The following is a 13,513-nucleotide window of genomic DNA, read 5'->3' as shown; positions in this document are numbered from 1 at the left end:
GCATTTTTCTCTGGTAAACAAACCTGAATGTTTATTATTGAGCATCTATTTCCTATATGGAGGATCTCCATAATTTTATTTTTTGAAACATGTATTTGAGCTGCCTATCTTCTTTAATACATTTTTTCACAATTTGAGAGAAGTTGAAATAACTTTTCTGTGTATGCAGAGAAGTTGTGTGCATGCAGCTTTTCTTTTACACAGAGTTTTTTGTAACGTTTTCAAATGGTCATGCCCAAACTGGGTGCTACTTAAAAGTGGAGCAACTGTTACAGTTGGCTATATAGATAATCACAGTGCAGTATTTGTGTGTATGTTGATGGGATTTATAGTTTTGATATGGTTTTATTTGGCATTGTTTTTACTGATTGCTGTCATCCTGAACTGTAGTCTTACCATTTTGTATCTGTTGAAATGAATTCCCACCAGTAGTAATACTTTTAAACCATAAGTCTTTGACCTTAATGCCACGTAAAAACTTATGCAAGTGCTGGTCTTGTGCCCCTTCTTTGTTTCCTCCTCTGCTAACGAAAGTGTTAAATGGTATAGTACTGAGAACAAGTTACCATAAGCATAATTAATGAGCAAATTATTTCTAATATTACTTGGAATCTTATTACTGTGTCTTGTGTTACATGAAATGTTGCAGTGTCTTGATTTATTTTAGGGTGGTTCAGTTTTACAGCTTATGGAAGGCTGTAAGGAAGTTGCACAGAGACATTCTCATTATTAACATGTGTGTGCATGTCTTCCTCTATGCCAGGAGGCCCTTTATGCAATTTGGTTTTGGAGCTGGATTAAACTATTTTAGCTCCTTGGGTGCTGGATTAAACTGAATTATCTCCTTTAGTTTTACATGGAGAGTAGTATATAACTCAGACTGGGTCACCTGACTGAATATGAAAGTTGTATCACATTATTTTGTATTTTCTTAGTTTCTTTTTAAGTGAGGTCTGTGTTGGTATGTGTAGCTCTACATGGCAACGATGCCAGGCTTGTAATTGTTGGCATAGCCTCAAGCGTCAGCATGACATCTGCTTTCTTCCAGTACTGGAAGTATTGACTATGAAGTAAAAACCTCTTTGGAAAACTGGGAATTGTATGGAAGATTTATGGTTACAGTGCTTGTTTGAACTGCTTTTGTACTGTTTAAGGTCTGACTGAATTGAGAGCAGTCCTGAAGAGAAGGACTTGAGGATGTTGGTTGATAAGAAGCTTAACATGAGCTATCACTGTGCCCTTCCAGCTCAGAAAGCCAACTGTGTTTTGGGCTGCATCAAAAGAAGTGTGACCAGCAGGTCAAGGGAGGTTATGCTTCCCCTCTGCTCCAGGGGTACTGTGTTCAGCTTTGGGGTTCCACATCCGTCTTGATGTGGACCCCTTGGGGTGAGCCTAGAGAAGGGTCGCAGTGATGCTCAGAGGCCTGGAGCACCTCTCCTCTGAAGGACAGGCTGAGAGAATTGGGATTCTTCACCCTGGGGAAGAGAAGGCTTCAGGAGAACATTAGAGCAGCCTTACAGTGCATAAAGCTGAACAGGGACTTTTTACAAGGGCATGTAGTGATAGGACAAAGGGGAATGGCTTTAAACTGGAAGGGGTAAGATTTAGATTAGCCATGAGGGGCTCTTTAATATGAGGGAGGTGAGACACTGAACAGGTTGCCCAGAGAAGCTGTGGCTGCCCCATCCCTGGCAATGTTCAAGGCCAAGTTGGATAGGGCTTTGAGCAACGGTCTAATGTCAGGTGTCCTTGCCCATGGCAGGGTGTTTGAACTAGGTGATCTTGAAGGTCCCTTCCGACCCAGATCATTCTATGAATCTGTGATGGTTTTGTTGTTTTTTTTTTTTTTTCCCCAAAACATGCAGAACTTTGGTGGTTTTTCTAACATCACAGTTACTGTGTTAGTGGGATATATCACTCAGACTACTTGTACTTAGTTTTTTGTGTTTGAACAGGATTCCTCCTTTATATGCATTGGCTTTTCTTAAATCAGCTGTGGCCATGTCTAGTAATGGAGAAAAACCACTGATGTTCTATTAGATGTGCTTAAGACTTTCACTCTGATCAGTGGTTTTACCTTGTGCCTTTTTAATTTTTATGTATGTTTCATTCTTTTAGTGATTGCCACAGCATTTGTTTTGTTATCTCTGTGTGTGTATATTATAGATGTGTAGACATAAGGAAGTAAAAGCAGAGAGCAGATAAGCCTAGTTGAAAAATGAGGCAAAATAAACCAGTCCCCAACCTTTTCTGATTATGGAGGCTGTTACGAGATTCAGGCACAAGACAAATATGATTAAATTATGATTCCTTTATTCATTTCTATGTTTGAAGTCAGTTTTCTTTATGCAGTAATGACAACTTAAATGTGACAGTTCATAAATGAAGAACTGCCAAGTTGCATTTTTAGAAAGTTTAGTAAATTCATGTAGCAGCATAACTGTCATTCCTCTTCTCCCTTGGCCAGAGGAGTCAGGATGTGTCTGCTGACTGATGGGAGATGGGAAACTTTGGGGTGGGGGAAATGCTGCTGTAAAGTGATAAGTATTTGGGGGCATGGTTAATGTTGTATTTGTTCTGTTGAGATCTGGTTGCCCCTGCTTCTCTTTTTATAAAACAAGAAAGAGACAGAACTTTCTTGACTAAGATTAGTGTTTTTACTTCTGAAATACAGGTAGAACTTGATAGGTTTGTTTTCTTATTTGTACAGTTAAACAGCTGAAAGAGTTCAGTGAAGAAATGGGGGATTAATAGGGCTTTCCATTCTGGATCATATTTGTAGTCCATTTAATCCACTGTCTTGTTCTTGAGGTTATATTTTTATCTATGCTTTAAGCCTGCACAAATTGCTACCATCGCAGAAGAAGGCAGTGCTGCCCTCTCCCTTGTGCTGCGAGTGTCTGGGAGACTGTTCTGGGCTAGAACTAATGCTGGTGGAGGGGGTCTAGGGAGGGCTTGTTCTTCACAAGGCCATTGAAATTCTTAGATAACACATGGGAAGGATTGGCAGCAGTGTGGATCTGTTCATCTTAACAGTAGCACTGGTTTATGTGAGGCTGAAGCATACCTGAATATACACTTCATGATTTGTGATTTAGAAGCTTCTGACACCAGACTTCCTGTTGAAGTAAATGGTTGTGGAATAGTTTGCTGGTGTGTTCTGAAGAATAAAAATCCTTCAGAAGCAAATGTGCACACACACAAAACCCTACCAAAACACAAACCAATCCCCGCCCTGCATTAGTAGCGTGTCTTATTCTTCCTTTGAGTGAAGTGTGTGCTGTTACCAGGTTGTTGCATTTTACCCTGGCTGTACAATTCTTAAATTGCTTTATACCTTCATTTCCTTGTTAATGTTACTGCCTGTCCATGCAGTTGTTCATCCCAGTACCTGTGAATACTTAAAAAACTGGTTGTTAATAGCTCATTAACCACAAGTCCAAAGCTTTATTCCTGATACATGCTATTAGACTCTTACATTAAGAGTAGCATAACAGAGCCTACTTCCTTCAGTTTTAAGAAGGGTGACTTCTGTGCCAGAGAATATGAACCTGTTGGGTTCTGCAATATTTGCTTGGCATTTTACATTAATAACAGATTCCTAGCTTGTACAATATTTGACCATGTTAGAAGTCGTGTTGAAGCTGTGGTATCTTAGTTAAGTTAATCAAGTTAATGATCTGAAAGGGCCTTAGTTTTCAGACAATTCAGTATCCAGAGCTTTAGTAAAATCTATATACAAATGTGTTAGGTAAGTGACAATAAACTGTATGTTTTGTACTCCTTAATTTTCAGTGGGTCATTGTTAAAAGAAGTCTTATTAAAAAAACAATAAAACACCTTTTTGCTGCAGCCTCTGAAGTCATAGTATGTTGAACCAAGCTTTCTGGTTCGGTTGGCACACTGGAAGGAAGGAATGCCATCCAGAGGGACCTTGAAGCACCTGTGAGGTGGGTCAGTTCCAACCTCATGAAGTTCAACCAAGCCATGTGCAAGGTCCTGCACCTGGGTTGGGGCAATCCCAGGCACAGCTACAGGTTGGGCAGAGAAGAGATTCAGAGCAGGCCTGCGGAGAAGGTCTTGGGGGTGATGGTTGATGAGACACTTAACATGAGCTGGCTTCAGTGTGCGCTTGCCACCCAGAAAGCCAACCGTATCCTGGGGCGCATCAAAAGGAGTGTGACCAGCAGGTCGAAGGAGGTGATCCTGCCCCTCTACTCTGCTCTCGTGTGATCCCATGTGGAGCATTGTGTTCAGTTCTGGTGCCCTCAACATAAGAACATGGAGCTGTTTGACCAAGTCCAGAAAAGTGCCATGAGGTTGATCAGGGGGCTGGAGTACCTCCCGTACGAAGACAGGCTGAGAAAGTTGGGGCTCTTGAGCCTGGAGAAGAGAAGGCTGTGTGGAGACCTCCTAGCAGCCTTCAAGTATCTGAAGAGGGCCTACAAGGATGCTGGAGAGAGGCTCTTTGTTAGGGTCTGTAGTGATATGACAAGGGGTAATGGGTTAAAACTTAAACAGAGGAAGTTACGATTATATATAAGGAGGAAATCCTTTACTGTGCGGGCGGTGAGGCACTGGAATGGGTTGCCCAGGGAAGTTGTGAATGCTCCATCCCTGACAGTGTTCAAGGCCAGGTTGTATGGCGTCTTCGTGAGTGACATGGTTTAGTGTGAGGTGTCCCTGCCCTTGGCGGGGGGGGGTTGAACTAGATGATCTTAAGGTCCTTTCCAACCCTAACTATTCTATGATTCTATGATTGAAGGGGGAAAAAACACACCCTGCATAGATTTCATTCATTTATACAAGAGTCATTAGAGTGCTGGTTGTTTCCAACCTGCAGCATGTTCCAACTTCATGTTTAGAGAATCATTACTGATATAATCTTTGTTACTTCATCTTCTTTGTAGGTAGGAATTTGCTATTACTTCTCCAGTTATATTTGAATACTGGCTGCATGTTAAAAAATAAGCTTTGGAGTTGAATGTTGGTCAGGGGTGTTGGTTTTAGAAATGTTCTCATTCTTTCAGGCATGCCTTAGAGCTGGTAAAGAGGGGGAAGCTTTGGTTTCCCTTAATGGCTATTCCTGAAAATGTTTATATGTGTATTTATTATAAAGCTGGCGTTAACTTTGTTCTTTTTGATGGGATTTCAGTTAACATAATGCATAAAAGAAGCTAAAAATATCCTCATTTTGCAGGCAGAGATGCTGCTAGTTTCCTGACTGGTTCAAAATGTGATGAGGTGTTTCTGTAAAGCAGGTCTTATTTCAAAATGCAGGGTTAGTATAAGTTTAGAATTTTTATTAGTAGCACATAGCTGTAGTTCTCTGGCCAAACAGGATGTCATAGAATCATAGAAGGGACCTTAAAGGTCATTTAGTTTGAGGCACACCTGCTGTGGGCAGGGACACCTTCCTCTAGACCAGGTCACTCAAAGTCCCATCCAACCTGGCCTTGAACATTGCCAGGGATGGGGCAACCACAACTTCTCTGAGCAACCTCCAGGGAAGGTTCCAGTGTCTCAGCATCCTCATAGTATGAATTTCTTCCTTGTATCTGAATCTGCCTTGTCATGTTGAAGCCATTCCTCCATGTCCTGTCACATGCCCATGTAATAAGTTCCTCTCCAGCCTTCTCGTCAGCCCCTGTAGGTACTGGAAGGCTGCTCTAAGGTCTCCTTGGAGCCTTCTCCAGGCTGAAGAAGCCCCACTCTCAGCCTGTCCTCTGAGAGGTGCTCCAGCCCTCTGAGCATTTTTGTGACCCTGCTCTGGGTTTGCTCCAAGAGGTCCATGTCCTCTGCGAGTGTTTTGATGTTTGTAGAGAGAGATCATGTGCAAGAACAAATATGTGGATTTGCAAAATAGGAAACTGCCACCAAGATCAAAGCCAGAAATACGAATTTGAGTGGATAGCTACTGTGAAAATAATACTAGGTTTCCTTTGCAAGTGCATTGAACTTCCTTTTTTGACACTATTTAGAATGAATGGGAATCCGTGAATACTGGTTGCTTTAAGTGTGTGGTAGGAGGTGATACTTGAGAAGATGGTACAGCTTGGTAGTTTAATGGTTGGACTCAATCTTACAGGTCTTTTCAAAGGTAAATGATTGTATGGAGGATAGCGGCTGGTTTTACATCCAAGTTTCAGACTGCAGAACCTGTATATCAAAGTTGATTGAGTCAGAATTGTATGGAAGAGTTTGAATTAAAAAAAAAAAGCTACAAAATATTTGTAGGATGTTAAAATCAAACTTCAGGGCTCACTTGTGATACTGAGTTGTTTTTTTTTTTGGATTAGCATTCTCTAGCTAGGTAGGCAAGAAGGCTGTTTGGTGTTCTGTTTTCTGCAGCAGCAGCAAGTAGGGATGAGAAGAACCATGAGAAAAGTCTAGAAGGTACAGCTGATTCTTTATAGTCATTAAATGAAGAGGGTCAAGATGATGTTGTCTTCATGTGGTAGCTTTCATTACAAGCTTGCTTGTAATGGGAGGAGCTGTGGTAGTGCTTATATGTACAGTGATTGTGGTATGCATCATAGGCTGTTACTCTTTGATGCTTATCTTTCCAGATAGCTGTTTCCAAGGCTTTTAAAAAGATTTGGTTTATATCCACTTTGTACTAGGTATCATTAGAGTTGTGTTGTATTTAAATTCTTGCTTTGCATTGAAATATTCAAGTGTCTCATTTTCTGCTGTCTCTTAACTCATTTTAGGAAAGATCGTGACCGGGACAGGGACCGTGATGACCGTTCTAAAGATCGTGACAGGGATCGTGACAGAGATAGAGATCGTGACAGAGAAAGGGACAAGGAAAAAGATTTGCGACCTTCGTCTAACTCTACCTATTACGCAGCTGCTGGGTTACAAACCATAAAGCCAGCAATGATTCCACACAGTATTAACCCTTTCACAAATCTGCCACATACTCCACGATACTATGACATCCTGAAGAAAAGGCTACAACTTCCTGTCTGGGAATATAAAGAAAGATTTACGGATATTTTGATCAGGCATCAGTCATTTGTGCTAGTTGGAGAGACTGGGTCTGGTAAAACAACACAGGTGAGTTCTTATCTGTGTGATACTGCAGTTTTCTGTTCTAGGTAGGGGTGTGTAAAACTTGCTTTGGTTTCTTGAACTTTGTTGTCTAAGAACAATGCACAAAATGTGAGCAAGACTAATTTGATGATTTTTTTATTCGCTTAATGAATATAGAAGTGCCCCTGCTTCTGTTGGGTTTTATGGTTGGTACTTAACTTTTTGATAAAGGAAGGTAAAGAGGTCTTAATGGCTAGACAGAAGTGTACTAATCCACAAACTAAAGTGATGGGTCCAAATAGTGTATTTAGCTGTTCGTGTACATAACAGCTGGAAAGTAGGAAAAATATTACAGAGGTAGGGACTTGTTAGTGTTTGAAACTTACTGCTCCAGGTAAGAACTTAAAGGGACTTGAAATGTTGGATACAGTTCTGGAATGATCTAATAGGATAATGTGTTTTGGTGATACTGAAACTTGAGAGGAAGAGGCTTGTGTTTTTTGTGGTAGTGAAACTTCTCAGAGGTCATACAGCTTTCCAGTGCCACAGTTGAAAATAACTTTCTTTTTTTTTTGTAGATTCATGGCTTTAAAAGTCTTCCTTGGCACTGAAAATAGTGATAGTGGATCTGTAAAGCCTCCTTAAACCTTAGAAGAATTTTGGTGACCAGTAAACAGGGAGGACCTAAGACAAACACCACTGTGTATTTATAAATGAACAAACTTGCTCAAAGCTTCAGCCTGTCCTTTGATTTACAGTTTAAAATCTGTGTGGAAAAGTGATGTAAGAAAGTTCATTGTTCTGTGTCTTGATAAATTCCTTTTATCCAGGCAGAAAATAAAAGCTGAAGGGTATTTTAGCCTTTATGAAACAGGTTATAGCTAACTTATCATAAGTCTTGTAGAAATAAATCTTAGTCATAAAATAAATTTGAATGTTGAAAATGTGAAGGACATAGTAGTACATTGGATACCTTTTACAGCTGTCTCTGAAATGTTTGAGGTTATATGCCCTTGCTGCAAATTTTAGGAACCGGTGTCTTGCTCGGAAGGTACCTTATGACATTGTATGTATTGCTTCTTTTATGTATAAGTTGAGATGGGGATTTTATAGAAATCTTCAGAAAAGCTTGATTATGTAGTTACTTGGAAGGGAGAATTCTGAACATTCATGAAAAAAGTTGATGCTTATCTGTTTGAAAGCAAGATTTCTTTTTTCATGATCTGATATCTTGAAGATCTAAAGGGCGTGCTCTTAATGTCTACTTAAACTTCTACAGACATAAATCTCCTGTGGTGGTCTACTACTTTACCAGTTAAGTTTCTGAAGGCTTTTTCAGAAAAAAAAGGTGTCTTTTCTAAAAATAGGATTTAGCACATAAGCATCTTGGAAGCTTCACTTCTTCCTCTGAATTCTCTTTCTGAGATTGCATATATGTTTTGAAACAGTTGAGAGTGTTCTCTGCAGGAGCAGAGCTGAAAATGATCCTGCTGTCACTTAGTGAAAACCTTGTTTTGCAGGTGACAGTGTCACATTTTTTTTTGTGGTATGTTAAAACCAGTGGGGATGGTGTTTTTTTTCTTCTCCTTATATTCACTGATCAGACCAAGATGATTAATTACCTGTGATTAAGAAACCTTTTAATGTTCAAACTGAAGGTGTAGATGAACTACTTACTTAGGCTTTCTCTTACTGATATAAAGTGGGCATCATCTGAAATACATAATGAATTGTTCTTCCAAAATTATTTTCCCTTGTGTGGTAGTAAGATGAAGTCTCTACAGTAGTAGATAGTCTTTTTGAGCTTCAGCAGCTGTCTGTCAGGTCCTTTCCTTGGTTATTCCATGCATGTTTTCCCTTTAGTCTTGTAGAGCATGCAGGTTTGGGAGTGCTTGTTTTTTTTGACAATGGAAATAACAGGAGAGAAAACTTTGAAAAGGGTCTTATTTCACATAGAATTAAATCTGAAGTACTGAAGAAGGATGTTGGAAGCCAAGACCATTAATTTTCAAGTCGTCATTGAAAGAAAACAAGCCACTGCAGATACTGATCTCTGAATATGCTCAGTGGTGGAATGGGTGTGCTGAATTCTTTTAGAAAGATATTAAGTACTTGCTGTAATTGCAACATGTACTCCATTTTAAATGTGGGATCATATATGGTGCTAGTACAATAGTTCAAATTTCTTCTGTAGGTGGAATAGTAGAGTAGCATCTCCTTTTACATGAGAGCCCTAACTGTAAAGGTTAGGATGTTTGCTTGTCAGCTGGTTTTCTTGGCAGGTGAAATTCAGAAGCAAGGTTGTTCTGAGTATTGCTTAATCTGCTGTTCTTGCAGACCAGAAGAGAATTTATACAGGTAAAAGTCTGATGCCTTTTCGACTACTGAGAATTTTGGGAATTTTACCATATAGCTTTTAACAGAGAAAGCTTTCAATAAATTGGTGGCTCAGAAAAGCCACAAGGGCAGTGCTCTTCCCTCTCTTGCCCTGCATCCCTGTAAAAACATGACTTTCCTCTAGCTTTGGAATAGTCTTTTAACAGCCCTCAGTTCATTTATCTTTGATCTTAGAGGCCTTTGTATGTGTAGTCCATAACCTCTCATGTTTATGGAGGTTATATTGGAAAACCTCTGAGTTGAACGAGTCTTTGAGGTTAAAGGGTGCTAATTAAAGCTATTTCTCATGATTTTGATATTGATAAAATTGTTTTTTTTTAAAGGAAAGTTGGGGTTTTAGTGAAAACTGAGGGGTTACCTTGTATATAAATGGAGTCACCCAAAAAGTGTTGTCACCCTCAGAGAGGTCATGGGACCCCCTGAAAGTGGGTGGAGGGGAAGAGGGTAAACCCTCTTGAATGGGTGCTGGGGCTGAAGGAGCTGCTTCCCCCCCTCAAAGCCACCAGCCCCAAAACACTCCTTGTTGCCTAAACCCTCACCCCATGGGGCGCACCCCCCCAATATCAGGGAGCTGGGGGGCAGCCCCACAGTGGGGGAGTGCCAGATTTGGGATGTCCCCCCAAAAGACCAGCAACCAGGAGGTCTGGTGGGGAATGAGCAGGAGCACCTGCAACAGGGACTTAGAAGCACTGGAAGGGACTGGGAAGGACTGAGAGGGACTAGGAGCACCTGCATCAGGTAGTGGGAGCACTGGAAGGGATTGGGAATTGAGCACGGCTGCAAGTGGGGAGACCTGTGACAGGGACTGGGAGCACTGGGATATTGAAACCCCAGGAGTATCTGGGGCCATAGTGGCCTGTATTGGTCTGTACTGGTGCATATTGGTCCATACTGCTCCATACTGGGGTTGTAAATTTGCAGATGACACCAAGTTGGGTAGGAGTGTTGATCTTCTGGAGGGTAGAAAGCTCTGCAGAGGGGTCTGGACAGGCTGGATCCATGGGCTGTGGCCAGTGGTACGAGGTTCAGCAAGGCAAAGTGTTGGGTCCTGCACTTGGGCCATAACAACCCCCTGCAATGCTCTAGGCTTGGAGAAGAGCGGCTGGAAACTGCTCATGGGAAAGGAGCTGGGGGTAGTGATTGATGGAGGTGGACCTGAGCTGCTTGTGCCCAGGCAGCCAAGAAGCCACCAGCATCCTGGCCTGTATCTGCAGCAGGGCCAGGGCAGTGATTGTCCTCCTGCACTGGGCACTGGTGAGGCTGCACCTCGAATCCTGTGTTCAGCTCTGGGCCCCTCACTACAAGAGAGACATTGAGGTGCTGGAGCGGGGCCAGAGAAGGGCAACGGAGCTGGTGCAGGGCCTGGAGCACAAGTGTGATGGGGAACAGCTGAGGCACCTGGGGAGTTTAGTCTGGAGAAGAGAATGCTCAGGGTAGACCTTATTGCTTCCTACAATTGCCTGACAGGAGGATGGAGTCAGGAGGGGACTGTGGTCTCTGTTCCCAAGGAACAAGGAAAAGGACAAGAGGAAATGGCCTCAAACTGCACCAAGGAGATTTAGATGAAATGAGGAACAATTCCTTCTCCAGAGGGTGCTCAGGCATTGGAATAGGCTGCCCAGGGCAGTGCTGGAGTCACTGTCCCTGCAAGCGTTCACACACTGTAGACGAGGCCCTCAGTGCCATGGGTTAGTGGTGGCCTTGACAGTGCTGGGATTGGATTGGACTCGATGATCTTATAGGTTTTTTCCAACCTGTTTGATTGTATGATTTGTAGGTTTTTGGTGTCAGTCAATTTGAGGTTAGCTTTGTTCAGTTTTGTAAGAACCAGATGGTAAGAAGTGTTAGGATATTCTCAGTCAAGACTTATGTACAGAATGTACGGCACATGCCTCTTTCCTAGTGTTTATATTGGACACAAGAAGCATTGTGGTGGTCATCTAAATTGGCTTAACACATTGAAGTCTATGTAGGCATTTTGACACCAGTGGTGTACATTTTGCTGTTCAGGGGAAAAACACTTCTAAATTATATTTATTTCATGCTGCTTTCACTGACAGACCTGCTGTTTGAAAGTTTTTTTCAGGCGTTGCTCTGCTTAAAGTCCAGAAGCTTCACCTAACATGCTTAGAGTTGAATTTTTGTTAGGGACTTTGGGAAGCCAATTCCTTCCTTTAGCTGCCTGTTAGATGAGTGTGTATATGTTACAGGATAGGATTTCAGGTTCCTGCTATCAATGTTCAAGAACTTCCTTTTAGGAAGGATAGGGTTTTCAGAAACTTGAGCTCGTCAGCAGTCTGGTAGTCTTTTGCCATACTTTGATAGTCTTTGCTTACCTTTTTTTTGTTAATTTATGATGAAAATATGTTCTTCATTTACAAAAAAAGTTTTTCATTACAGTTTACATTTGTCTGCTTGTGGGTATGTTTTAGTGTTCACTTATGTCCATTTTGCTGGGGAAATATGGTATTCTAGAAGAAAAATTTCCCTGGTTTAAATTGCACAGGTTTTCCTGTTGTTCCTCATCAGTGCAATACATACAAGTGTTTTTTTTCCCTGTGCATATGTGAGCTTTTAAGAACACTTGAAGAGTGATTAGTGAGGAGGAGTGGATTTTTCAGTCTGTAGACTTGGAACTAGTTGTGCCTGGAGATGTCTCCTCATAAAATGCTGTACTGAGAATATGTTAAAAATACTCTGTTTTCATCAGACTGTTACTGACCTTAGAAATTCTTGTGAATAAAGCTTCTTATTTTGGATGACTTTTGCTGTTTCCAGATTCCTAACAAGAGCATAAAACTGCTGACTGACAAATGAGCGTCAACACAGGAAGGAAAGCACAGGGGTTTCATATCTGGTTGATATAATTTTAAAAGAACAGTAATTGAGTGATCATACCTGCAAATTCATTTTATTTGCTGTAATTCCTGAGTAATTTTTTTTATATCACTGAAACTTCTTTTTCCTTAATGTATTAATAGGAATTGTTTTTTAAAGCCACAAAATATAATTTATTTACTGCAAAACTTAATGATCTGTGTTACGGATCTTGATTTTGAATGTTAACTTCAGTTTTGGTTACTTTGGAGCATGTTGGCTGTATCTGAATGAATACTGATCTAACAGTGCTTAAACTCATTGTGAACTTATGTATTTCCTTAATAACTTCAAAGAGTTAGGTTTGCTTAATGTGAGTGTGCTTTCTTTAGTGGCATTGGATCCAAATAACTAGCCTATCTGTGTCTCATGCTTTGGATATTTTTGTGTATGCAGTTGTCATCTCGGCGAAGTCATAACTAACTTCGCAATACAAAGGTTGCAGATTACGTCTGGTCATTTAAAGTGTTTTTAAAACTGTATTTTATTCTTAACAGATCCCTCAGTGGTGTGTTGACTACATGCGCTCATTACCTGGACCAAAGAGGGGAGTGGCATGTACCCAGCCTAGGAGGGTAGCTGCAATGAGTGTAGCACAGCGGGTTGCTGATGAGATGGATGTCATGCTGGGCCAGGAGGTTGGTTACTCTATTCGATTTGAAGACTGCAGTAGTGCAAAAACCATTCTGAAGTAAGTATGGCAACTGTCAGGTAAAGGTATAATACAGTCTACTCGGGGGGGGGGGGGGGGTGGGGTGGAATTGCAGGGTATTGAAGGGTGTGAGCAGTTTTATAGAAGTAGTAATGAGGAGGGGGGTGAATATATGCATAGGCACTTTCTGTGAATGGAGAAGAGACAGGAGGCACAGCATGAGCTGACAGAAACCTAAGGTACGGGGCTTGAGTAGAACTGAAAAGAAATCATTCCTCATAAAGAGATTATTGCACCCTATGGAAATTAATTTTAAGTGATCCATAAAGAAGAGGATGATCTGAAGAAGTATTTCTGTGATCAAGGTGCTATTCAGAATAAAGCCCTTCAGCACTGAGTTTTTAGAATCATAGAATAGATAGGGTTGGAAAGGACCTTAAGATCATCTAGGTCCAACCCCCCTGCCATGGGCAGGGACATCTCACACTAAACCATGTCACCCAAGGCTCTGTCCAGCCTGGCCTTGAACACCACCAGGGATGGAGCATT

The 13,513-nt window shown here is 41.2% G+C and overlaps 1 protein-coding gene across 1 annotated transcript in view; it reads left to right on the top strand.

Moving 5' to 3' along the window:
* Positions 1–13,513, top strand: part of DHX15 (DEAH-box helicase 15) — a 49,394-nt gene that overhangs the window by 1,413 nt on the left and 34,468 nt on the right. The window contains exons 2-3 of the mRNA XM_061470295.1: positions 6,714–7,062; positions 12,810–13,003. Of these exons, the coding sequence (XP_061326279.1) occupies positions 6,714–7,062; positions 12,810–13,003 (543 nt within the window). The remainder of the gene's footprint in view (positions 1–6,713; positions 7,063–12,809; positions 13,004–13,513) is intronic.

Source organism: Pezoporus flaviventris, unplaced genomic scaffold, assembly GCF_033815535.1.
Source record: "Pezoporus flaviventris isolate CSIRO_AGI_PZ_B2104156 unplaced genomic scaffold, CSIRO_AGI_Pfla_v1 ptg000002l, whole genome shotgun sequence".
Classification (NCBI taxonomy): Eukaryota; Metazoa; Chordata; class Aves; order Psittaciformes; family Psittacidae; genus Pezoporus; species Pezoporus flaviventris.
Note: the sequence above shows the minus strand (reverse complement) of the source record. Positions and strands in the feature narration are given on the sequence as shown.